Here is a 26,013-nt window from a genome sequence, read left to right as displayed (position 1 = left end):
TAGAGGAGGGTCCCTGCTCATTGGTCCCCTGCAGGGCATGACCTGTCCTCCATGATGGTTTGGGGAGTTCCCCATACATTGACATTGAACTCTATCTAGTTCTGTTGTGGAAACTTTTTTGTTTGTAAAAGTATTTTCTTTGCTGCTGTGGTTTCAGAGTAAAGATTGTAATGCATAATAATCGCCTCCTTGTCTTTAATAGAATCTAAACCCCCATCTCACGTTAGTGTGGGGGATTAGCTATTGTCGTTGTTAGGAGACGGAGGAAAACGTCGGAGGAAAAAGACGTCCGTTACTGATGGGCTTATTGAGAGTGCGGTGGAGAAAGAAAGAAAAGAAGAGGAAAGTTAATTTGCGCCATTGCGCGTGTTAAGAACATTTTTTGTTAATTTAGGTTAAGTTGGGAGTGAGGAGAGAAATGCTACGTTGAGAAGTTTGGATACCGTAAAAACCGAGGCGGAAAAGGATTGGAGTCGGAAGGAGCGGCGCCGCCCAACTGACTACAGAACGGGTCCCTTTCAACTCGAGTGCTGACCAAAGCAGAGACGAGCTGTAGGGGGAAGCTCGGATGCCCATCAGCTGAGCTGTCTGTCCTGTTTTTGAACGGCCGCCTTTGTAAGAAGGTTCGGATGGGAAAGAGGGGATCCTCGGCAGCTGTTTACATCGCATGAGAGAGGCGGGGCCTATTCAGCCAAAGAAGTGAAGACGCCCCGTCAGCTGAAAGTCTCTCTCTCTCGCCGACTACACAGTGAGGCGAACACAACGGATGTCCAAGCGAACAGCCTACACTCACTGACATCAGTGAAATAGAGTGAGTGGGTGAGCCAGGGCTCCAGCTACGAGAGATTCGGGAGCAAAGCGGAAAAGGTCATTGACCAATAAGGTGAGAAGAAGGCGCTGTAGAGGGCTGATTGATGTGCCTCTGAGTGAACGTATTTTTGTACTCCTGACGAAATAAACAGTACAGCATCAAAGAGATAAAAGACTGTAATACCACACTTTCTTTAGACTATGAAGGAAGAAAATAAGACAATAAAGAACACTACCCTGCTGTAGAAAAGTCTGTCAGAACGTCGAGAGGGAAACGAGATTCCTTCTCAGCAAGGAAACCTCCCGAAGTACTGTGTGACTTAAGTTTTCACCAGAAGGACAAGCAATTGAAACACCAATTGGTCCACAGCTGGCCAAAATTATGACATTTGAAGACCACTTCCTGTACCCGTATCCTTTTTCTGGGTTAATCCGATACAATTTTATTCTGCTTGCTGTTTAATTAAAAGTGTGTTAATTCACCAACAGTAGTCCTCGTATCTCTTAATACCACAAAGTATAACACAGCCTTGATGGCCAAAAGGCTGAAGCCGGTAATATCCCAACGTATACACCCGGACCAGACAGGCTTTGTGCCAGGCAGAAACATTACATACAACCTAAGGAGACAACACCATGTCATAGATAGTATCCACGGGAGCATGCATCAATATGCAGTAGCCTCACTGGATGCAGTAAAAGCATTAGACTCGGTTAGATGGTCATGGCCGACAGCAGTACTGCTTAGCTTTGGTATGGGGCCAACGTACATAAAATGGGTACAACTGTTGTATAGCAGCCCAAGTGCGAGAGTCAATGCAGGAGCCCACATTTCAGATCAATGGCAGTTGGAAAACGGTACTAGACAGGGCTCCCTACAGTGGGTAGGAGGGGGAAATAGGGGACTGTGTACAGCAGCCACTTCAGTGAATGACACGGACACAATGGATACAACTTGTAAAACCTTTATTGAAAATGTTGGGGTCAGATAAACTCCTATTCTGCCCTATAACTAATATGGGAGTAGTCTCGACCATCAAATGATAAAACAGTCCTAGTTGAGTCAGTCAAATCAAAATTGCCTATGCTAACAAAAACCTAATGCCTGCCCTATCTCCTGTACAAAAAGTGCAAAAAGGAGAAATGTATACAAAGAAAAAATCAGTGTTCAGAAGAATAAAGGTAGTTGAACCAGCTATCCTCCTCACGTTAAACCTCACAGAGTAAGGCTGTCCTTGTTGGCCGGATGACACACTCTTGCTCGGTTTCTACACTCCAAGCAGTTCCAAACCATGGATCGAAGCCCGCCTAGCCTTCCATGTTCAAGTCTCATTCTTGACTCAAAATTGTATTCCAACGTAAAGTTTAATTGTAAGAGAATACTGCTTTTCTGTCACGACGTGGCACGCTGCCACATAATGATTTCCATACAGTTTTAACTCTTTGGATGAGGCGGCTGGATTCTCACATACTTGTTACTCCCTTGTGGAAGACAAAACTAATTTGTACTCCTTTGAAATCACATTTACCCTCAAAGTTTAAAAATAGGGAGTAAAATACTCCCACCACAAAATCTTATCTGGAGCACTGATAAGACCCGAGACAATTATCATTCACTTCTCTTGATTCACATATCACAACCTCTTTGTTTTGACTGCGACAAGTAGGATTAGTCCCATAATGATTATCATTCACCCCTCTCCCGGGTCTCCCATTCACCCCATTACCTGGGATCTTCAGGGGCAACATCACTGGGGCTTCCTGTGGCTTGGGGTGGAATCTCCAAACTGTTAGATTTCTCTCTCTCTCTCCTTCAAATCTTTCCTTTTCGTATCTATGTCGAATATGGTCTTATATCCTTTTGCTACCTGCTTTCGTTTGCCGGGTGGTCTCAGCGTTTTTTGAGAGACTCCTGGTCCACCATCCTCTTCCCGTGGTCATGCCACCACCTATGATGCTTCGCGTCCCTCTGTTTCTCCTCTTTCTCTCCAGGTAAGACGCTGCGGGTCTCTCTCAGCTTCGCAGTTGCTTATGGATGAAGGACGCTGCACGCCAATATTTTCCTCTGTTCGGTAGGTGAGACGCTTCACGTCTAACTCTTCTTCTCTCCTTCTGCTCAGACCATGTGTCTCCTTCCCTCTCCTTGATCAGACACCACACATCTCCATCTCCCTCTGTGAACGGCAACAGCCCCGGCTTGTAACTTGCAGGCTTTTTCTCTTGCCAATCTCCTCCCTCTTTCTCTCTGACGTATGCTTAGGACTACCCCGGCGTACATCCGGGAGCGTTCTTTATTACTCTCACTTGGTTTCTTCGTCCCAGAGTATTGGAATATTTCATTAAAACATATACATGGGTTCTGAGTTACAATAATATTGGTTTCTTACTCGTGATTCAACAAAGGATGCTCTCAGAGGTATGAGGAAGAGGATTTTAGGCAGTTCCTCATCAGAACGGGAGTCCTTGTCACCAAAGGCGGAGTCTCTCCCGGTGAGATCTCACTTGCCGCTACCCCTAAGGAGGGTATTGCGGAGTGGGCTCGCCTCACTAGCCTCACAGTGGGGGCTCCCACATGGGGAGAAGGGACACATTTCTGCGATGCATCACAAAACACTTCATCAGACTCTGCCCAATGCCTTCTACAGTGTCACTTGTGGGAGGATGACAAATGAGTGTAGGAAGAGGAGGACTCATTCCTAGAATGGTGATGCCTCTTCCTAAACAAGGGCAAGACACATATTTTTAGGTACATTCTTTATTCAAAAAGAAAATAAAACTCCTAACTTTCCCTAATCTATGGGTTTTACCTACCTAACAAAAACTAACTAGGGTGGTTGTCATTACTCCATAGGTCCAAAAGGAAAGTCTTTCCACTAGCCAAACTAACCTAACCTGACCTGACCCTACCACTACCAAAACCAATTAAGGCACAGGAGAATGACTCCCTTCTCATGTGGGACATTTTCACAGCAATTTCAGTCTAATAATGTATTCATAGAAAGTTCTTAGAAACTAATCTTATTAAGTTGTATAGTTCAGATATTGGATTTTTCAGATACTTATTGGTGTCTTTTACACCCTATTTCTTCCTCTCGCTCTCTCTTTTGACTTTAGGAATTGTTATCCCCTATCCATTTAAAAAAAATCCTCTTCTTTCTAGGTATGCCAAACTTGAGATTTTCTCTTGGATAAATGTCCAATTCTTTTCTTGACTAGGATTAGGAGATGGTTCTAATTCTGCTTTTCCCTCTTCATATTGATTTATATCTCTTTACCTTCTCTGTGTCAAATTAAAGTGATCCATCTTCGATTCTCACTATTCTTAAATATTTGTCCTTTACTGGGATGAGTATAAATGCTCCATTTGTTATTATCTGTCCCCCACCCAGGTCTCTCGCTCTCCCAGTTCCCCCTGGGGCTTAGGGGTCGCGTCACCAGGTCTGTGATGCGGTCAGGGCAGTCTTCAGTGATTGTCAGGTTTCTGGCTTTGTCAGTTTTCAGCACACTGTGCGGTGCCTTCCGATAAGTGGTATCAAAATGCCACTGTGAATCAGACTTCTGCACAGTCTACCTCCGGCTCTACACGGCCCAACACGGATCACACAGACGACTCTTTCGCCACTCACGGGCGTGATTCACAGTGGCATCTGCAGTAGGACTGAAGCCTACATCCATACATCTAGGACCCTCCCAAGAAGAGAAGACACCAGATAATTGGGGGACTGGTCCGCATGCATGTAAGGAAGCTATTTCTAGCCCTAAAAACACCAACAGCAACATAAATGGTTAAGCTGTTTTCAGCACTGATGAAAGTGGTCTCCTACCACTGAAACCGGTCGGCTCATCACAACACTGTACCTACATACTTGAACCCAATATGTCAGAATACAGTACGATCAACCCTAATGAAGATAAGGACTGATCAAGGATCATTACTGTGTATAAAACACACAGAAATATAGGAAAAACTGTCTATATTAACAACAGCAAGACAAAAGAAAAAAACAAAACAAATAAAAAAAAAAAGAAGCTGACGCGAGGAGTGTAGGTCCCAGATATACGAAATATATCCACCTCCCAGAAAATACATTAATCAGGGATAAGTGGGGGTCTTTTAAAGAAAGAACCTGCCCTCAAGGGAAAACCTAATAAAGTCAACGTTGCTTCATCTTGAGGACAGCCTTTTATGACAAAACAACAGAAGTGTTTCCAAAACCTTTTTGTTTTTTAAGAAACTATTATAAATAAAATTGCCCAAATCCTAACGTGAAGACACAATATCCAAGGGAAGATTTGGGTATTTGACCACCCTTATGGTCCAGTACGTGGATACCCAACAACGATAAGTGACAACCCCTACAGGCTTTAAAGGCTGATTTAGGAACAGACATCTTGCACATTTTAATGAAGCATGTTGAGTTACAACTAACTGGCTGATTTAGGAACAGACATCTTGCACATTTTAAAGAAGCATTTTGAGTTACAACTAACTGTATAAGTGTTACACTGCACAGCAGGCAGAAAGCTGGCTTCATCTATATGTAGCAATGTCATCACTTCAGAGTCGACAGGCACCAAGGAGCCATGACCGAACTGCACTCAGTGGTGCCTGGTGCTATGTGGCGGCCATCAAAGATATTTCTGAGGTGGGTTGTGCCAGGATGAACTTTCAAAGTTGAGGAATCTGGGGAAGAAATACATCCATCAGAATAGTTGGCGATTCCCTAGACTAATGCCGACTCCCAAACCATGATGTTTAGGCACCTCTTCAGAGAGGATAAGTCAGGTGGCAGGACATTTTGTACTTATTTTTGTCCTTCACAGGTTCTACGGTGCAGGACCATGATTTCTACAGGCCCTCTGGGGTGGAAGGCTCTAGCAATGTAAAAGTCACGGTAAGGGCCCTGGCCCTCTCGTGAAGGGCATGAAACACCTTTGGTAACAACGCTGCCACCTTAGGATGGATGCACTGACTGGAAAGAGTCACACGAGTGTGTAGTGATCTGGTCTCAGATACCGACGAGTGCAACAGTGTGGATTTGTCACAGCCATTGGTTTTGCACAATCTTTGAAAGGCTTAAAGCGCCAGAGGGACTTTGGTGGTGGGGTGACCAGGACTGTCACTAAAAGAAAAGCATTCTTACAGCAGTGTCAGCAGTTTCTTTTTTCCATGTAAATGAGGAACATGGGGTGTAGCCGGCTCCGTAGACGCCATACATGATGCCACATCCAGAGTCATGGGTAGCATTGGAGAAACGCACAATTTGTGAAGGTTTGGACTACTATATTCGATTTTCCCGGTAGGCACCATGTGGGACTATTACAATATTAAATTAGGCTATGGAATTTGTTTGGCTGATGAGGCACTGTTTTAACTCGGCTTGCAGATATCAAGATGCTTGAAATTGCTTGCCTCTATTTGGAGAGTTGCTTCAGGGAAGAGGAAAGTCTGACAAGTGGCGAATGAAAACAGGTCTTGCACATACTAATACATTTTGACAATATCAGATCAAATTTTAGCATAAAACCGAAATTTCAGTCTATTGGAGGGAAAAGGGATTGTGGGTGGTGGAGAATTCTTTCTTATTCATTTTATATTCTCTTTTATTGTTATTTTCTTGACAAAATGCGGATATAAAGATTCGGGGAGAAAAAAAAAGACAAAATACGGCAAGTCCTTTAAAATCAATATGGATGGCAACCACACCTAGGAGGCAATTACACATCAGTAGCAAATCAGACAAATCTATCTCAACAAATGGCTCAACCCAGGATATATGGCAAACTAAATTGAGAACAAAAGGTACAGCTCATTCGGAAGAAACGCAATCAGGGACAACCAATTGATAAACACTGTTGCAGTTTCATCAAGTAAATTCTATTCATACCTCCTTTCAAGTTTATGGTGGACATTTTCCAAAAATCTTTCTATTTGCCATAATAATATAAGCAATAAAGAGAAGACCTCTGAAATTACCTTCTGAGACTTCTCTGCTACCATGATGACTAGGTCAAAATCATACGTCCCTAGTGAGTGATCATACAATTCATTGACATCCACCAGGAACAACAGGTACTTAAGTGCATCCTCTGCACTCACAGCTTCAGACGCAGATGGAGCATTCTCTATTTAGATCAAAAGATGTGGCAGTTAACACACACTTCTTAAACATGTACATAACCTTTGTTTTGCCAGGTGCATTAATGTTGACTGCTCTTGTTAAAGTCATAGTAAAACAAAAGACTAAGTCACACAATAAATAAATAACGTAGGTATCTTTTATTTAGTTTCAAAACATTAAAACTTTACACACATAGAAGGAGAAGGGACAAGTTACTTACCTCTAACTGTTGTTCTCCAGCATGGGTCTGGCATGGATTCACATGCTCATGAATATTCCCCGTCGTCAGGCTGGGCATCCTCGGTAAAAGAAAAAAATCAGTTTCAGTTTAGTTTCTGAACTCTCTTTCTCCTAATAACCAATCACTGGTCTCTGGGTCATACTGCCCTCTACCTAAGCCCCTCCTCTGGCAGCCATCTTCAAATTTGGTAGCATGTAAAGTGGCAGTAGGACCAAGAGAAGAGCCGCAGAGGGGTTGGCGGGAGGGTTCGCATGTGAATCCATGCCAGAACCATGCTGGAGAACAACAGTTACAGGTAAGTAACTTGTTCCTTCTCCAGCATGGGGTCTGGCATGGATTCACATCTCAAGAATAAAAGAATACATAGCTGAACACACATGCACAACCACAGGAGGTGGAAAAGGCTCAACATTAAGCATTTCAACAACTCAACATTAAGCATCTTACCTCCTCACCAGGCTCACCTTCAAGCGAACAGGTTGCCTAGCACTGCTTGGGCGACTCTGGACTCCTTCCTGGAATCTCGGTCGATACAGTAGAATTTCGTAAAGGTGTGCAACGATCTCCACGTAGCAGCCACGTAGCAGCCCTGCAGATGTCCAGCAGGGGCACACCAGACAGGAATGCCATAGTTGCAGGGATCGCTCTGGTCGAATGGACTCTCGGACGGCCAGGCAACGGTCGGTTTGTAACCGGTGACAGTACGTGACGCAGCCAGAGAGCCACCTGGAAATGGAGGCATTGGAGAGGGCCTTCCCTTGGTTCACAGGGCCAAAGTTCACGAACAGCTGTGACGTCTTCCGAAAACTCTTCGTTCAGTGAATGTAGGACTTCAGCGCTCTAGCCACATCCAGAGAGTGCAAAGTCCTCTCAGCCGGCGACAAAGGCGACAGGAAGAAAACTGGTAACACCAAGGGCTCGTTGAGATGGAAGTCAGACGGCACCTTGGGCATGAAGAGGGGTGCGGCCTCAGTACAACCCTCGTTGCATGGAAAGTCAAGTACGGAGGCTTACAGGAGAGGGCCTGGATCTCTTCCACTCGTCGTGCGGAGGTGATGGCCACCAGGAACGCTGTCTTCAACGATAGAAATTTCAGAGGTGCCGAATGCAGAGGCTCGAACGGAGGGTCCATGAGCCCAGACAGCACCACATTGAGCTCCCACGCCGGGGCCGGATCCTTCACCAGCGGGAACGAGCGGAAAAGTCCTTTCATGAACTCCTTAACCTGGCGATGCGACCACAGCGACGATCGCCCCAGAGTTCTGGTGTAGCGGGAGATAGCCGCCAGATGGATCTTGATAGAAGTGTGCGCCAGCCCTGCCTTGGCCAGCGACAGCAAGTACGGCACACTTGAGGGGCCGTAATCCATAGAGGGTTTATCTTCTGTGCACAGCACCAGACGGTGAACCTCTTCCATTTATGTCTGTAGCACATAAGATTCGAAGAAGCCCTGGCCTTGGCCAGCACCTCCTTGCAGTCTGCCGGGATCTTGTATCCTCCAAACTCTAGAGCTGCAGGAGCCAGGCCTGCAGGTTCAGCAACCCCGAGTCGTGGTGCAGGATCACGCCTCCTTCCCTGGCGAGAAGATCTGCCTCTGCCAGAAGCTTGACTGGAGGGGACACGGACATGTCCAGAAGGTCCGGGTACCATATCTGCCTCAGCCACGCCAGTGCGACGAGGATCATCATGCCGTCCCAGGGGAAGGAGAATGCATCCCCCCATGCTCCCCAGCTGGGGAAACCTGCTGGGGAACCTCCGGCACTTGGTGTTCATTGCTGTCGCAAACAGATCGATCTGGGGATTGCCCCATTGTCGAACTAGAAGATCCACTTGATCCTGCCGAAGCTCCCACTTGTGGCAAGAGCGCAGCTCCCTGCTGAGTGAGTCGCCAACTGTGTTCTTCACTCCTGCTAGATGAAAGGGTACCAGGAACATCCCTTGGGCGAAGGCCCAGTGCCATAGATCCTGCGCTTCATTGGAGAGAGCTGGGGATCTGGTGCCCCCCTGCTTCTGAATGTAGAACATTGTTGCGGTGTTGTCAGTGAAGACCCGCACCACCTTGCCTTTGAGGGACGGAAGAATGACTTGAAGGCCCAAAACACGGCTCAGAGCTCCACAACATTGATATGTACCGTTCTCTCCTCTGAGAGCCAAAGGCCTCTTGTGTGGAGATTCCCGGTATGTGCACCCATCCCTCCAGGGAGGCGTCCGTCGTCACCGTCTCCTGATGCGCTGGGGTTTGGAAGTCTGTGCCCGCCACGAGATGTGCGCGGACACCCCACCACCAAATCGCTCGACGGAATGTCTCGTTGAGGGCGATCTTGTCCTCGAAGCTTCCCGCCACTTGCATCCAACGGGCATTGAGGAACTCCTGCAGCGGCCGCATCCGCAGCCTGCACAGCCAAACGAGGTAGATGCATGACGACATCAATCATGCTGAGCAGGGACTTGATGGACCTCACCCTGGCAACCTCCATGGTCAACAGCCGTTGTACCTTGCCCAGGATGGTCTTTATCCTGTCCTCCGTCGGTAAAGCTAGGCGCGCCACCGTTTTGAGTCTGGGTCCCAGGAACTGAGCGTCCTGTGATTGATCCAAGCAGGACTTTGCATAGTTTATTGAGAATCCCAGTTCTGTGAGAAGGCGGACAGTCCTCGCTGTGTGTTCGACGGCGAGTTCCTTTGACTTTGCTCGGATGAGCCAATCGTCCAGATAGGGATAGGCGTGGATCCCCTGCAGGCACAGCCGCGCCGCCACCGGTGCCAGGCACTTGGTGAAGACCCTTGGGGCCGACTTCAAACCGAAGGGAAGGTCCTTGAATTGGTAGTGCCGCCCTTGGACCATGAAGCGCAGAAACTTTCGATGCCCCTTGAAAATGGGGATGTGGAAATAGCCATCCTCCAAGTCCAGCGACGACAGGAAGTCGCCTTCCTCCAGCTGTACCAGCACGTGATGAAGGCTGACCATCTGGAACTTCTGGGATTTTATGTATTTGTTGAGGCGGCGAAGATCTAGGATGGGCTGCCAACCGCAGGTCTTCTTCCGGACGAGGAGGTACCGCGAGTATACTCTGGAGCCCCGGAGATGAGTTCTATTGCGCCCTTTTTTAGCATTGCTCGCACCTCCAGCAGCAGCTGCGGAATGTGGTTTTCCTTCCTGGCCACAGGTGGGAAATAGGGACACTTTCTTTTGAACTCCAGAGTGTGTCCGTGGGTCAGGGCATCCAGCACCCAACGGTCGGTGGAGATGGACTTCCACACGCCGACAAAGTTCGAATGCCGGCCTCCCACCAGGGTGCTCGGGTGGGGGCCTGACATCACGGCTGGTTCAGTCCTGCTTTGCCGAGGCCTTGCCCCCTTGGCAACGATGACAATGTCCTCCGGCCTTGCTGCGGCTTCCTGAGACGAAGAACAGGCCGCTTGACAGTATGAAGAAGAGCAGCCACCGAATCCTTTGGCGGAACCCTGTGACTTGCCTCCGGAGAGCCGAAAGGACGGCCGTCGTTGGTGGAGCGTGCCCAAGGCACGGGCCGTCTTGGTGTCTGCCTTGATGGCCTGCAGTGACTCGTCCACAGCCCTGCCGAACAGGTTGTCCCCATCGAAGGGCATGTCCAGTACCCTCGCCTGTACGTCTTGACGGAAGTCGGTGGCCCTGAGCCAACCACACCGGCGAAAGCAAACGCTGTTGCCTATCTGGCGGAAGCCGGTGTCGGCGATGTCCGTGGCCACTGTGATGGCGTGGTCTGACACCACCTCGCCTTCTTGCAAGATTTCAAGGGCCTCTGCCCTCCATCTTGTCGTCTGGGAGGAAGTCCAGGAGGGGGGCGATTTTAAACCACAGCTCCCTATCGTAGCGGGCCACGAGAGTGTTGGCCGGATTAATGGTCGTCGCTGCTGACGAGATGACCCGACGTCCCATGGCGTACAGCTTCTTCCCCTTGCCGTCCGACGGGAAAGTGGAAGTCGATGCCGTCGCCCCTGCCGATTTCTTCTTGGCCGCCGCAGAGACCACTGAGTCTGGGGACGACTGCACTCTTAGGCACATAAGTGCAGAGTCTGGAACCCGGTACTACTTCTTAAACTGTCTCTCTTCGCCGGGGCCGAGGATGGGTTCTTCAGGAGGGACAGCCCTTTGTCCCAGATGTCGTCCAACAGTGGGACCGAGAGTACGGTCTTCCTCTTGGCCTCTCGTCGCTGATAAAGGAATCCTTCCTTCTGTTCTTCGGGGCATAGCTGAAAAAGCTCTGAGGCCCTAGCGATCATGGCGTGAAACGAGCCAATTTCGTCGGGAGGTGAAGCCTGGGATGGCGGGAGATCTGTACCGTTGTCGCCGCTGTTGTCCATCGTCGCCATCTCCGTCTCGTCCTTCGGCGGAGGGGAAAGATGGCAGGGGGTGGGTGGACTCGTCTCGACTTGGATGGAGGGCTCCCTGACAGTCCAGGCGCCGCTGGATCGCACGCCAGAGGCAAGAGCATCCTTGTCCTTATTTATGAACACAGGGTGTGCAGGGCTAGTAAGATGTCCTCTGACCTGTCCGCTGGTGGTGGCAGCGGTTGTGACGGGAGCATCGGCAGTGCTGTGGTGTCCTCCGGTTCCTCGTCGACCTTCCGTTCCTCGTCGACTCCCTCGTCACTCTCCACGTCTGCCTCGTCGGAGTCCGTCCCGTAGGACCTGACCTTGACAAACCTTTTGTCAAGAACTGACTTGAGGCCCGAAAGCTTGTCCTCGGAGGAGATATCCGAGTTTGGTAGGACTATCGTGCTCCCCCTCCTTCTCGGCCTGGGGCTTCACGTGGGTCTTATCGATGAGCAGGGAAGACGATTCCTTCCGGGTGGGCAGGGAAACTCTTGGCTTGGGAGCTGTCTCCACTGGGGCCATGTCTGCGGTTTTCGCCAGGGACGCTACCACTCCCTCAATAGAAGCCTTAGCCTGGTGAATCTGGGCCTTCACGACTTTAGGCGCATCTGAGGCCTTCACCGTGTAGGGAGGGTAAACGCCTAGCTCCCCCTTGGCTTTCTCTGTCCGAGCCGACTGGGTCTTCTCCAGAAGCTTACCCGGGTTGTCCGACTTCCTTTTCGTCGAGCCGGAGCTTTGGCTCATGGTTGATGGCGTCGGCGATGCTGCGCTCGACCTGGCAGCCGCAGAGCCCGTACCAACGGCGCTCCCGCTGCCCGCGGACTCGCAGTGCTTTGTCTTATGTTGGGCCCCCGTCGCCAGAGCGCCCTCAAAGGTCTTAGAAGACCGCTCAGATTTTCTCTTGGGAGAAATATGTTGCCGGGGCTCACCTGCAGCCGGGCTCCTCGTCTCCAGCCAGTCAGCGAGTCGCTTGTGACGGTCCTTCATGGTACGGGAGGACATGTCCTTGCAGACGCACAGGCCTCCTCCACGTGCGATTTGTCTGAGTGCAGGCAGTAGAGGCACCGGGAGTGCTCATCCTCCTTGAAGACATTCTGTAGTCCACATCCTGGCAGATCCTAAACAGAGGCGTCGAGTCTCCTTTGTCTTTGGCCATGTCCACGAGGGGTAGGCATCAAAGATCTTCTGGAATCCTCCAAGAAGTGAAATTCGATTAAAATTCCCCCTTGAAGGGCGTAGAGATTTCCAAAACGGGTCCCCGTTAATCGGAAGATGAATCGGTGGAGCTTGGGGCTCAATTTGACCGAAAAATAAGAGTAAACTCTTTGAAAAAAATGCAATACGCAGTAAAAGTTCGAGAGCTAAGCAAGAGGACTCCGAACACTTGACCTTGCAGTAAAAATCTGAAGATGGCTGCCAGAGGAGGGGCTTAGGTAGAGGGCAGTCATTGGCTGTGGGAAGTATGACCCAGAGACCAGTGATTCGTTATTAGGAGAAAGACAGTTCAGAAACAAAACAGATTTTTTCTTTTACCGAGGATTCCCAGCCTGACGACGGGGAATATTCATGAGCATGTGAATCCATGTCAGACCCCATGCTGGAGAAATTACCTTACCAGAATGTTCTTTCTATGGATTCTTCTCCTGTAGATCCCTCATCTGATAGATATTCCCTCCAGTTTCAATGCTTCAGAAACTTTTTCGACATGGGGCGGAGAGGACGTCGACTCTGCCATTGACCATTGATCCATCTTGGTCAGCGTCTGGTCTTCAGCTCCTGGACACGTCGTCGGGCGTCATATAAGTAGCGCGTTACTACGCCCCGATGTCAGTTACCCCTTTTTTCCAGAGCACCACACACTGCATATGAAAACCGAGAGAACAAATGGACTAATGAGCCCTTTAAAGAAGTAATATAGTTCGCCGAAGGAGAAACAATTAAAAAAGAACACTAAGGTAGTGTTAGAAAAATATTTGTATCTGTTTTCTGTCTTCGTGCCACAGTCATAAAATAGAGGACCATGACCAAGTCAACGTGTAATAGAAAGATGCGCACCAATCACAGACTTTCTTAGCGAGGATGGCTGGGAGGGGGTTGGGGAGGAGAGGAGGAATCTGCGGGAGAAGAATTCATAGAAAGAACATTACAGTAAGGTAATATCTGCTTCAATGGATTGCTTTCTGCCATAGGTCCTCATCTGAGAGTCCTCATCTGAGAGTCCCAAAGCAGTAACAATGGAGGCGGGGAGAAAGGTTTTGCAGCACTGCCCTGCCAAAATGTGCATCAGAAGTACAAGCCACATCCAGGCTATAATGTTTTGCAAATGTGTGCAAAGATGACCATGTCACAGCACAACAAATCTCCCATACAGGGACCCCTCTGCAAAGCAGTGATTGCGGAGACACCGCCCCCTGTGGAATGGGCCCTGGTGCCTGCTGGCAATTCTTTCCCAGTGGCCTGGTAACACTCATCTATGCAGAGAATTACCCTACGGGATAAGATCTGCTTTGCTATGGGCAGGCCTTTACATGCTTATGAAAAAGCCACAAAGAGCTGGTTAGCGCTCTTAAAATCAGGTGTCCTGGTGACAAAGTAACTCAACGCCCTCTTAGGGTCAAGGCGATAGAACCGTTCCTCCTGCTTGGAAGGGTGAGGATAGAAGACTAAAAAGTTGATGGACTGATAAGTGAAATTCTGATTCAACTTTGGGAAGGAAACCAGGCCTTAACCTAAGTGAAACTTTTTCCTGGAAAAAGCGCAAGGGGGGCTTACAACAGAAGGCCTGTAGCTCACTCAGCCAACTAGCACATGTAATAGCCACCAAGAAGGCTGTTTTCAACAAGAGAAGCTGTATAGCAAAGTGTGCATAGGCACAAAAGGAGCCGCCATCAGAAATGTAAGAACCAGATTTAGATCCCAATCTGGGGCAACAAGGGGGGTTGGCGGAAATTTATTTACAAGGCCCTTCAGGAATTGTGCCATTACCGGGATCGTAAAAAAACAAACCTTGATCCGATGATCTCTTGAACGCAGACAAGGCTGCCAAATATCCTTTGACTGTGTTGATCTAAAGGCCCACAAAGGCCAGTGACAGAAGGAACTCTGTCACTGTAGTGGTGGAGCAAGTGATGGGGTCAATCTCACGTTCCCTGCACCACGCCTCAAATCATCTCCATCTGCATGCATACAAAGATCTTGTAGATGGTCTGCGTGCAGCCAGCAACACCTCAAGTACTTCCTTTGAGAGGTCCCAGTCATCATATCACATCCTCTCAAGAGCCACGCATGTAGGTTGAGGGATTCGTCGGATGGAGTATCGGCCTTCCGACTGGGTTAGGAGATCTGGGCACAAGGCAACCAGTGTGGTGGACAGATGGACAGATCGAAGAGGTAGAAGTACCACATTCTCCTCGCCCAGTCCAATTAAGATTATGGTCGATCGAAACCTCTTCAGCCTCCGGAGCAACCATGTAATGACGGGAATCAGAGGGAATGCGTAAAGGAGAGGGAAGGTCCAATCCACCAGAAACGTGTCCCCCAGTGCACCGTTCGCTGGGAATTCCCTCGAGCAGAAGATTTGGCACTTTCTGTTGGACTCTGTTGCAAACCGATCCACTATTGGAGTACTCCAGAGAGGGCCCTCCTCTACGACTTCCTGGTCCCACTCGTGCAAGACCGTGTTCTGCCTGCTCAGAGCACCCGCCAAGTTATTCTCTGTGCCCGTCAGGTGAACTGCAGAGACCCTGATCCTGTTCTCCAGCAACCAGAACAAAATCATCATCGCCTCTATGCAGAGGGGGCGGTAGTGCACACCACCTTCCTTGTTGAGGTAGTGCATCGCCACCGGGTTGTCCATCATGATGAGGACATGCTTTCCTCGCAGAGACGGGGCAAAAAAGACTGCTGCAGTCTGCCCACCAGGACAGGTCATTGACCACTGATGTTGGCAATCCGAGGAGATCCAAGGGTGTGCCAAGGTACTGAGACCACTGATCTCTCAGTAACCATTGCAGCGACTTCATGCGACACCTGGCCTCTTGCACTAGAAAAATACAGGAGGCCATGAGGCCTAGAAGGCAGAGGAAGGAAGCCGCTGGTAGAGTGACCATTGTTACGGAATAAGTCCATCTATGTCAGTCTGACTACTCGCGCCTTGGGAGGGAAAGCCTCCCCTACCCGGGTATCTAGGACTGCTCTGATTACTGGAGTCGTGGACTGGTGTCATGTGGGACTTTTTAAAGTTTAGGGAGAAGCCCAGCTTGTCCCATCTGCAGGACACCAGCTCGATGCTGCAGAAGACCTGCTCTACAGACTTCCCTCAGATAAGCCAGTCATCCAGCTATGGAAATACGTGGACTCCGGATCTCCTGAGGTGAGCCGCAACTACCGGCATGAGCTTGGTGAAGACCCTTGGTGCCATCGGTAAGACGAAAGGGAAGCACCCTGAACTGTTAGTGCATATCTCCTATGGTGAAACTTAGGAACTTCCTGTGCTTTCGATGGATTGACACATGGAAATAAGCGTCCTGTAGATCTATGGGCACCTACCAGTCATGAAGTTCGAGAGCATGGAGAATCTCTTGACGTCACCATCCTGAATTTGTCTTTCCTCAGAAATGCGTTCAAGTCCCTCAGGTCCAGAATGGGACGGAAACAGCCTCCTTTCTTGGGCACCAGAAAATGATGGGAATACCAACCCAATCCCCTTGAGAGGTACCGCTTCCACAGCACCCTTAAGCAACAGGGTTCTCAGTTCTTCCTGGAGCTCCTGTCCCGGTTGGATTGGAGGTGGGGGTGGTCTATCCGGTGGTTTTCTTAGAAATGGCAGACAACCCCATTGGATGAGCTGTAGAGCCCAGGCATCGGAAGTAATTCCCTGCCACTGGAGCAAGTGCTCTGTCAACCGTCCTCCAACTGGTGCGCTGTGAGAGGGGAAATCAAAGCAGCTTTGGAGGTTGGGTTTCCCCCGCTGCTTATACTGCCTGTTGACCTCTAGAAGCCCCTCTGCCCCTTCCAGAGCGTGAGAAATGTTTCTGCCCTTGCATGGCTAGTGGGAGCTGAGCTCTTCTGCCATAAGGAGCATATCTGCTGTAGCCCTGTGCCCTAGAGGTGAAGCTAAAGGCAGGCTTGCCCGGCTGCGCAGCTAGGCCTAAGGATTTTGCAGCAAGTTTTGATTCCTTGAATTTCTCTAAGGAATCGTCTGCTTTGTGGCCGGAAAGAAGATTGGCCTTAACGGGCATAGACGTTTGGTGTAAAACCTGAGGTTTTTAGGTAGGCCTACCTTTGCAATTTTATGGCCTAAGCCATAGATCGGCCCACACAGTCAGCGATGTCCAGGCCCGCTTGCAGCGACCGCTTGGCAACCTCCTTCCCATTCTCCACTAGCTGTAGGAAGCCCTCACGCATCTCACCTTCCGGAACATACTGGGCAGCATGTTCCACTGCTGTGCATAGGACGAAAGAGTATTTTGTTAATTGGCTTGCCACATTAGTAGCCTTGAGGGGCCATGCTACCCGAGGTGAATGCCTTCTTTGCCAAGGCATCTATTTTTTTTTTGCTTCTCTGTCTTGGGGCAGAGTGGAAGTAGATGATGCAGGTCTAGAAGAGACTGTAATAGCCTGCATAACAAACTCCTCCATGGAAGGGTGAGAGGAGAGGTAAGAGGATCTCCTCTAGCCGGCCTGTACTTGCCGGAAATGGTGGAGCTGACGAGATGCAACATGGAGTTCGCCATAGAGATATCAAAGGATTGGCAATGGCAGGGTTCAGAGGCATGTTACGTTCAGTGGCAAGACCTTCCTCTAGAATGTCGGTAAGGGTATAACCTTGGGAGGGTGCCACTGTTGAGTGCAATCCCAAGGTGGCAATAACTCTTTCTATCAGAGACCTGTATTTAGTTACATTTTGAAGACAGGGCTGGAACTGCTGAAACTCTAGGTCAGGCGAAGTGTCCAGACCGCTGGCGTCTTGGAAGCCTTGAGCACGTTGTAAAAGCCTTCCGTGGTTGTCAAAATAGTCGACCCCACTTGAGCCGAAGAACATTGGGTCAACATTTTGGTCATCGGGTTCCTGATTGCCGAAGATACTGGTCATGGTCTCTTAAAATTCGGACTGGGCTGTGGTGTAAAGACCTTTTCGACAACCGTTGACGACTGTAAAGTGAACCTGGAAATGAACCAGTAAGCAAACACATCTTGGACCAAAGACCATGCCTCACATGGTATACATCGTTGATTGCAAAACCAAACACATGGGGAACAGAGACATGCCTTAGACCGTCACTTTTAACACAGACCTCTTATAGCACGCAGACCGAAACAAGAGATGCCACTGAACCCCGGGACGTGTACTCACCGGAGACAGAGGGAGACGGCCGGAGCATCGGATTCGGCCCTCCCTTCCCACTGCCAAGCCAGGAACACACGGGGCAGCATAGTGGAGGACGCCACGGCGAGTGCCGTGCTTGCACATTGCAGAGGTTTGAGAAGTCAGGGTCCTGCTGTTCGGCCTCAAGAACGTGGAGGTGCCACAGCAAGGGGGTGCGGCTGGGGGGCAGGTCATCCCCTTACAAGGCAGGACTCAGCCAGGGGAGGCAGTGGACTCAGACAAAAGAGAGATACGCCGACATCGAGGACCGGATGGAAGTGAACAGGAAAAAGACGGCAACTCTTACAGGAGGTGGCGCTAACAAACACCAACCAATAGTAAACATCCTACGCCAGGACGTTACGGATTGGTGGGGAAGTAAGCTAGGGGCAGGATATAAAAGCCCGCACATTTACCAAGGATGGCTTTCTTTACCTTACAGGACAGTGAAAAGGAAGGAGAAGGAAGAAGAGAGTGGTGGGCCTGTCAGGAGCCCAAGGAGTGAGAGGCAGTGCTGGAAGGTTCCACTTCCCTACCTGCGTAGGTCTCGACAGTGAGGAAACTGTCAAGAAGACTTACCATCAACCCTGTTATAATCTAATTTTGGAGAAATAAATATCATTTCAGCAACAATCCACGACTCCCGAGTCTGTCATTCCACAACGACGAAGGTTTGTCTTTCAGTGCTGTGATGGTGGACTTCGGTGTTCACCAAGGTCGAGACGCCCAACGTCGCATCCTTGGATGCACGTTTTAGTCCGGCCTCCATAGAATTTCTTTCAACGTCAAAAGATTACAGCGCTGACATAGTCAGTACCTGGGCTCTAGAGGTATCGGGTACACTGAGCACCGCTCTTGGCTCCGAGGCATGCTGCATGGCAGTGGAAGCTGTGCCGACTGCAGCATGCGGCCTGAACATTTAAAGAATAGAGGATTTAAAATCCTCCCACTCCTGGCTGGTGGTAAGCCCAGCCAAAGGCTTACCTTCTTCCGTCGACGACTTGGAATCCCAACGGTGGTGCCTTTGTTTTTCAGGATGAGGAAGAGTGGCTCCTAGAGTGAGACCTTTTCTTCTTCCGTCAGTGTTTTTCAGGTTTATGCCCCTCGGTTTTGGCCCCCGAAGACCGAACCATCGACCGTGCCTGAGATTTTGAGGGCGGTCGAACCAGAGCAAGTTTTGCAGCTCGGTCGCATAGTGATTTCGGCTGCATCTTGGCACACGATGGACACCAGTCAGTCCCATGACCCGTGCCGAGGCACCAGAGACACAATTCGCGTGGGTCTGCAAGGGACATCTTGGTGCCACAATCGGTACACCTCTTGAAACCGGACACTCGTGCGGCTGACATCTGCGTTGAGGATTTAGAAAAAAGAAAAGTTTTCTGACGAAAACATCAAAGACTCAATGCTCTTTGTTCCTAAAGCAGCATGTTAGTGCAGGGAAAAAAGGAACTGAGGTTGGGAAGTAGTAACGCTTTACTTATACAGAGCTGATGACAGACGCCGAGCATAATGGATCGACAGTCGGTGGCCTAGCCGAGGTCCACTACGCCCCCTATCGAAACATTTTCCAAAGCAGCGAAGCTGGAGGGAATAGCTATCAGATGAGGAATCTGCAGGAGAAAAGCAATCCACTGAACGATAGAAATATAATAAGACGCCTAAAACAATTCATGTTAAAAGAGAAAAAACATAAAATATTCAGTTGTAAAACAGTTCATACAAACATTTCATATAAATTTAAAACACAATGGGCCTCATTACACGGTAGGCGGTAACCATGGCGCTATTAGCGCCATGGTTGCCGCTGGTATTTTACCGTGTCCGCCTTGGTGGATGGCGGAATTACCGCCCTACTCCAAGGTGAGCGGGGGCGGTAATTCCCCATTCACCAAGGCCCTTCCCATTTCCATTTTTGCCCCCATAGGGCATAATGGGAATGGGGAAGGCGCTAATTACGGTACCGCAAATTGCAGTACCGTAATTAGCACCAAGGCCCCTTTGCGGCACCCTACTTTAACGGCTGGTAAAACCAGCCGTTAAAGTCGGGTCCCGCAAAGGGAACTCTTAGTAAGGCGGTAAGGGTCAACGGTCACCGGTAGCATTACCGGTGACCGTTAACCCTTACCGCCTTCCGTGTAATGAGGCCCAATGTCTAAATACTGAAAAATACTACTTACAAAATTCTTACGTTATAGTATCAAGGTTTTAGATGGATTCATTGGAAATGGACATACCGCATATTTTGAAATATTTCTAGGAATCAGACTGGACCTGCATATTGACAGAATTAGCTCCAGGTAGAACCACACATACACAGTGGAGCCAGGTGACAATGGCATTGATGTCATTGTAAGCAATGTTCCATGTATTCCCCCCCATCGTACCAATGGTTTTTAACTTTAGTTCCTTTACATTGGAAACCCACAATCACAGGCCAAGGGGACCCCTGGGGGTAAGTTTGAAGAATAACTCACCAGCACAGGGAACAAAGGATTCTTCCGCGGGGAAGACGAAGAATGGCTCCTGGAATGGGACGTTTCTTGACAAGCACCCAGACATCAAGGACGTGACTTCATGGGGGTTGGTTATAGACATTTGGACCTCGCAAATCCGGCATCGCTTGAAGCCCGAAACTCTGTGGGATAACATTGCGTCGAGGTTTCCAAGAAAAAAGTGTACAAAGTACAATAAGAACATTGAGTAAACTTGAGCTGTGTTCCCGATGCAGCGTGCAAGTGCGTGGAAAAAAGGAACAGTCCTGGGGCGTAGTGACGTGGTATATATAAGACACTGGACATCACGTCTGGAACCGACGATCGAGAGCCAGACAAAACAGATCGAAGGTCAAGTCGAGATCCACTACGGCCCCTGTCGAAGAATTTCCGATTAGCAGAGCTGGAAGATTGTTAGGCCGAATTATATGTAGTACCCTTTGGGAACACTACACACAATTAAGACTACAAGTGACAGTACAATTTCACCTTTGGTACAAGCCTGCACTACATAGTTATAGTGGTAGCAGTAGCGGAGCAGCCAGACTTATCTTAAGAGTAAGTGAGCAGTACAAATAGTTACACAAAGGACAGCAATTACTATGATTCAGGCAAACACTGACTCAAAGTTTCTAAGTAAAAGAATATATATTTATTTACTCAACAGTTGTATAACATTTCACTATTCTAAACAAGTTAAAAATCACAATCATAAATACACCACACCACGTCCCTTAAATTCCAGACAAGTTAAGCTCACGAAATGAAGTGGGAGCAAAATGGTAATCCAACAATTTAAAAGGGAGGGAAAGACAAAGTTATTAGAAATTAGGCAATACCAACAGGTAATTACTCGGGGCAACTAAACAAGAGAGACTGCAGTGAGGAGATCAGCTAGAAAAGGCTTAGGGCCAAAGTCAATGGGTCAAAAGTCTTTTGCTCTAGATCAAACAGTTTAGGTTAGTTTGCGGTAAAGTTCGTGGCACAGATTCCGGGCGAGGTTGGTTGGTAGAAAAGTTAGTTCAAAGAGAAGAGAAGGAAAAGCCCTCGGTTTGGAGAAAGATTTCAAACACTTTCACTGCCGGTGAACAAAACGGACAACCGGATTTGCACAGTACCTTGAAACGGAGAGGGAGCTGTAGCTGAGGCGGATGTTCCTGGTGGTTCCTGCAGGCTCACGGTTCCTGAAGCGACTGTCAGACTGACACGAAGTAGGAAGACTGGAGGGTCCTGCGCCACCCAGGGAAGAAACTAGCAGCAGAGCAAAACAACAAATAAAAGGTGCGCTCCTTAAAACCCAAGCAGGGTCCGACCTTCCTGGCTATCCGGCACACTGTAGCGCTGTACAGCGAATTGGACCAGAGGAGGGGTCCTGGCTTTTAGTTTGGGCAAACTGGTTGGTCCCACCAGCTCAAGGGAGAAGAAGTTTCCTGGAGGATCTTCTCTGTCGTCGGATTCTGGCGATTCGGAAATGCAGCAGAGCTTCACCGGGTGGTTCAGTCGTCGTAGGAGTCCTCTTCTTCCAGTTCCTCGTTAGTTCTTTTGTTCCAGTGGCGACTCTGCTCTTCCAGTCCCAGAGACCTGCTTTTTGTGCAGTTTTCCCCCATTCATACAGCCTGGCTGTCAATCAAACAGCAGGGTAGCTGGCCTGGCAAGGCCAGTCCCCTTAGCCAATCAGACAAGAGTTTGACTTGGGTTACCAAGGGAACCCATGGCATGGGTCCCTCCCTCACATCCTGCCTACCTAGACTATCAGGCGCCTTAAGTGGGCTTCTGTGCAGAAACCCACAAAAATACAGCGAACAAAGGAGTCATCCCCGGTTTGGCGCGCAGAGAGAAACACAAGAAAGACTAACAAAAAGAAATGGCAAATAAACCCAGCCGGAACCAAAATAAAATGTATTTGGTCAAGCAGGGTTATGTTTGAGGCTAATATAATAGCCTAAAACATTACCACGTTTATATAAGATAATCGCAGTAGAAAAGTTAGGGTAGATACCACTGCCACCAGACAAGTCTTACTGTTAAGGGAGCAAAACAAGGCTCCAAGAGGCACAGGCAAAAAGGGATAAAAGTTAACCCTTTCCAATACTCCATGTAAGATGGGGTGTACTGGGTCTGTGGTTTAAAGTGACTATATAAAGTTAATGGCAACTTTACCTGTTTCTCGGGGACAGTAGTCAGCCCCAGAAAAATGGAGCCAGTGGAAAGTCTCAAAGACAACCCTGTGTCACTACACTGAAGGTGCTGTGTAACACACACAAAAAGTGGTGCACATGGAGTAGATGAGGCTCCAGTGCCCAAGATCACACAAAAAGTAGAAATACGCCTAGCAAAACACTTGTAAGCGTGGGAAAAAAAGGCTCACACTCTTACCAGGTGAAAAAAATAAATCCTAGAAATCCAGCAAAGCTGATGAGGGACTCAGTAGGTAAGGGAAATTAACCATTTATGAGAATCCTGTTAGGGAGAAGTCTCCTTCTAGGGCTAATTTCCCTCACCTAGTGAGTCCCCCGGCAGCTTTGCTAGATTTCTGGAGTTTATTTTTTTTCCACCTGGTAAGAGTGTACATCCTTTTTCCACTCTTACATGTGTTTTGGCATATGTGTTTTTACTCATTGTGTGATCTTGGGCACTGGAGCACACCACTCCAGGTGCCCCTGTTCTTGTATGGGTTACACCGCACCCTCAGTGTAGTAACCCAGGGTTGTCTTTAAGACTTCCCTCTGACTCCATTTCGATGGTGCCGACTACTGTCCTCCAGAGAAAGGTAAAGTTGCCATTTACTTTACATAGTCATTTTTACCACAGACCCAGTAAACCCCATCTTACATGGAGTACTGGAAAGGGCTAATCTGTACCCCTTTTCTGTCTGTACCTCCCTGAGCATTGTTTCGCTCTTTTAACATTTAGACTTGGCTGGTGGCAGTGGTATCTACACTAACTTTTCTACCGCGGATATACTAGATAAACGTGGTAATACTTTTGGCTATTTTTGCAACCTTAAGCATAAATCCGCTTGACCAAATTGTCTTTCTTTTGGCTTTGGTTGGGTTTATTCACCATTTCTTTTTGTTAAAGTCATTCTTGTGTTTTACTTTGCGCTGCAAACTAGGTTCGCCTTATTTGTTCACTGTCTTTTGGCGGGCTTCTGCAGAGAAGCCCTCCTCTTGGTGCCTGGGTGTCTAGGTAGACTGAATGTGGGGAAGGGGTGCCATGATTGACTGAGGTGGTTGTCCCAGCTGCACAACCCCCCTGCTGCGTGACTGACAGCCAGGCTGTGTGAATGGGGGTTTTGCGCATTAAAAGGCAGGTCTCTTGGGCTAGAAGTCAGAGTCGCCTCTGGAACTACAAGGAACCGAAGAGAAGCGGAGAGAACAACGGCTGCTGCAACTACCCCGTCCCTGTGAAGCCCTGCTGCAGTCCTGAGCTATCTACCCTTCAACGAATAAGAGGAGATCCAGTCCGGAGTCTTCTTCCCTTGAGCCTGGTGGGGATAACCAGTTCATCTTCTTCAGCCAGAGATCTCTGCCGTGGTCGAAATCGCTGCACACTGCTGTAGTGGTCCGGATAGCCACCTGCCGAGCCTCTCCTGGTCTTTTTAAGGAGCGCACCTTTTATTTGTTGTCGCTGCTGCCGGCTTCATCCATGTGTGGTGCAGACCCTCTTCAGATGTCCTCCTTCACAATGAAGCTCCAAGAATCGTGGGTCTGCGGAAAACCAACAGGAACAACTGCCAGGGCACCAGCTGCATCATTGGAATAAGGTACTGTGCTCTACTCGAGGAAACCGGATGAATCCCTTTTCTTCATCCTCAAGGTTCGTCCTTGTCTTCCATCCTTCTTATAACTTTTGCTTCCGAACATTGACAATATCAAAGTACTTTTGGGCTATGCTGAATCGTGAACTGTCTAACGGTGTGATCTTCGGCAACAGGTCTCCGGTGTCACTTAACCCTGGCTCCGACCCTTTGACTTTTAAACTCCTGTTTCTCTGAGTGTTTCTCGATGCTGTCTGTCTAACCTAAATATTGCTTTTGATTTTTGCCTCAATTCCATCTGAGTATCTCAGGTGCTAAGTATGTTTTAGCCCCGGTAGCATTTCATGTCACGGATACGCGTTTATTGAGTAGACCGAACTGTCAAAAAGTGATTGCAACCGTATCCGCGGTATCATGTTTTGTTTATAACAACGGTTCATTCAAATCCAGAGTACTTACCTTGAGACATACTGTACAAAGTGAATCGGTTAGTTGTAGTATATTTAACGTGTGGTTTTATTTAAAGTTTAATAGAAGTGTTGTGTTTATAACTGATGGTTTTAAAATAAATGTACTTATATTCTTTGACCTGAAACCTTGAGTCAGTGTTTGCTTGAGCCACAGTAATTGTGGTCCCTTTGTGAAATCTCTGCTACTGCTCATATACTCTTGAGATAAGCCTGGCTGCTCTGCTACTGTTACAACTATAACTTAGTAGTACAGGCTTGTACCAAAGGCAAAACTTGTATTGCCACCTGTGGTTTTAATTGTGTGTAGTGGTCCCTAAGGGCACTGCACAGGATTCTGCCCAACAGGGACCATCATGTAGCACTTCTTCAACTTCCACTTGGCCTGCTTCCATGCCAGGCCTATAATCTCCAAAGGTTTGCCATCCGGGTATACTCCCCTGCCCGAACAGAGTTTTACAACAAGTCCTTTTGTGGTCAATGGCAACAGACAAGAGTTTTACAAAAGCTTCATAGCATTCAACAAATTGGAGCTTTAAAACTTTCACTAACTTTTCAGGGAAAACAAGATTCACATTGGTGCTCTTTAATACACAATGATCTTACTAGGCCTTGTGTCATTCAGATTGCGCGAGGCAGAGAAGTGCCGGTGGTGTGGGGGGGGGGGGGTTTCGTGCAAAGTAACTCCTAAGTGCTGCCAGGAGGTGGCTCATAAGTGCAGAGAGTCAGGGGATTTTAGGGTTGCAGATACAGTCCCTTAAATGGTTGGGAGGCCCGGAGGCAGTGCAAAGGGCAACTGGTCATGCAGGAGCCTGTCCCGTAAGTTCAGTTGGTGGTCAGGTAACCAGTATGTGCAGCAGACAGGGACATCAGCGAGGGAGAGAGAAAGTGGAAGCGAAAGGGAAGGTCTTGAGTTGCTTCCGGAATCTTAGGTGGTCCTGCTAAAGTTTAAGAGAGGCAGGGAGGCTGTTCCAGAGGGTGGCCACAGCCAAGGAAAGAGATCTACCCCCCACTCTCTGCCTGGAGAAGCGTCTGGCCCTCAGAGTGTTGGACGTGGATGAGCGGAGGGCTTGAGAAGGAAGATGCTTAGGAAGAGAACGTTGGATGCAGTGTTCCAGTAGTCCAGCCTAGAGAGAACCAGGGCTCTGGAGACAGTGAGCTTCTGGGGGAAAGTGAGAAAAGGAAGAATACCTCTGAGGAGGTGCAGCAGACAGTGTGAGTTCTTAGAGATATCAGAGATGTGAGGAGAGAAGGATAGGGTGGAGTCAAATATGACCCCAAGGTTCTTAGCCTCACAGGAAGGAGCAGGTAGAGGGCACAGGGTGGGCGGACAGAGTGAGAGAGGGAAGGCGGGAGAAGGTGTCCCAATGAGGAGGATCTCAGTCTTAGTGGCATTA

General features: G+C 48.7%; 1 protein-coding gene across 3 annotated transcripts in view; it reads right to left on the bottom strand.

Annotated features, from left to right (window-relative positions):
• The window catches only part of ELP1 (elongator acetyltransferase complex subunit 1), a 2,667,893-nt gene that overhangs the window by 685,109 nt on the left and 1,956,771 nt on the right, over positions 1–26,013 (bottom strand). For all 3 annotated transcript variants that reach the window (XM_069630608.1, XM_069630606.1, XM_069630607.1), the window contains exon 25: positions 6,788–6,936. In XM_069630608.1, the coding sequence (XP_069486709.1) occupies positions 6,788–6,936 (149 nt within the window). The remainder of the gene's footprint in view (positions 1–6,787; positions 6,937–26,013) is intronic.

Source organism: Ambystoma mexicanum, chromosome 6q (genome assembly GCF_040938575.1).
Source record: "Ambystoma mexicanum isolate Mex_15411 chromosome 6q, UKY_AmexF1_1, whole genome shotgun sequence".
In the NCBI taxonomy this organism is placed as follows: domain Eukaryota; kingdom Metazoa; phylum Chordata; class Amphibia; order Caudata; family Ambystomatidae; genus Ambystoma; species Ambystoma mexicanum.
Note: the sequence above shows the minus strand (reverse complement) of the source record. Positions and strands in the feature narration are given on the sequence as shown.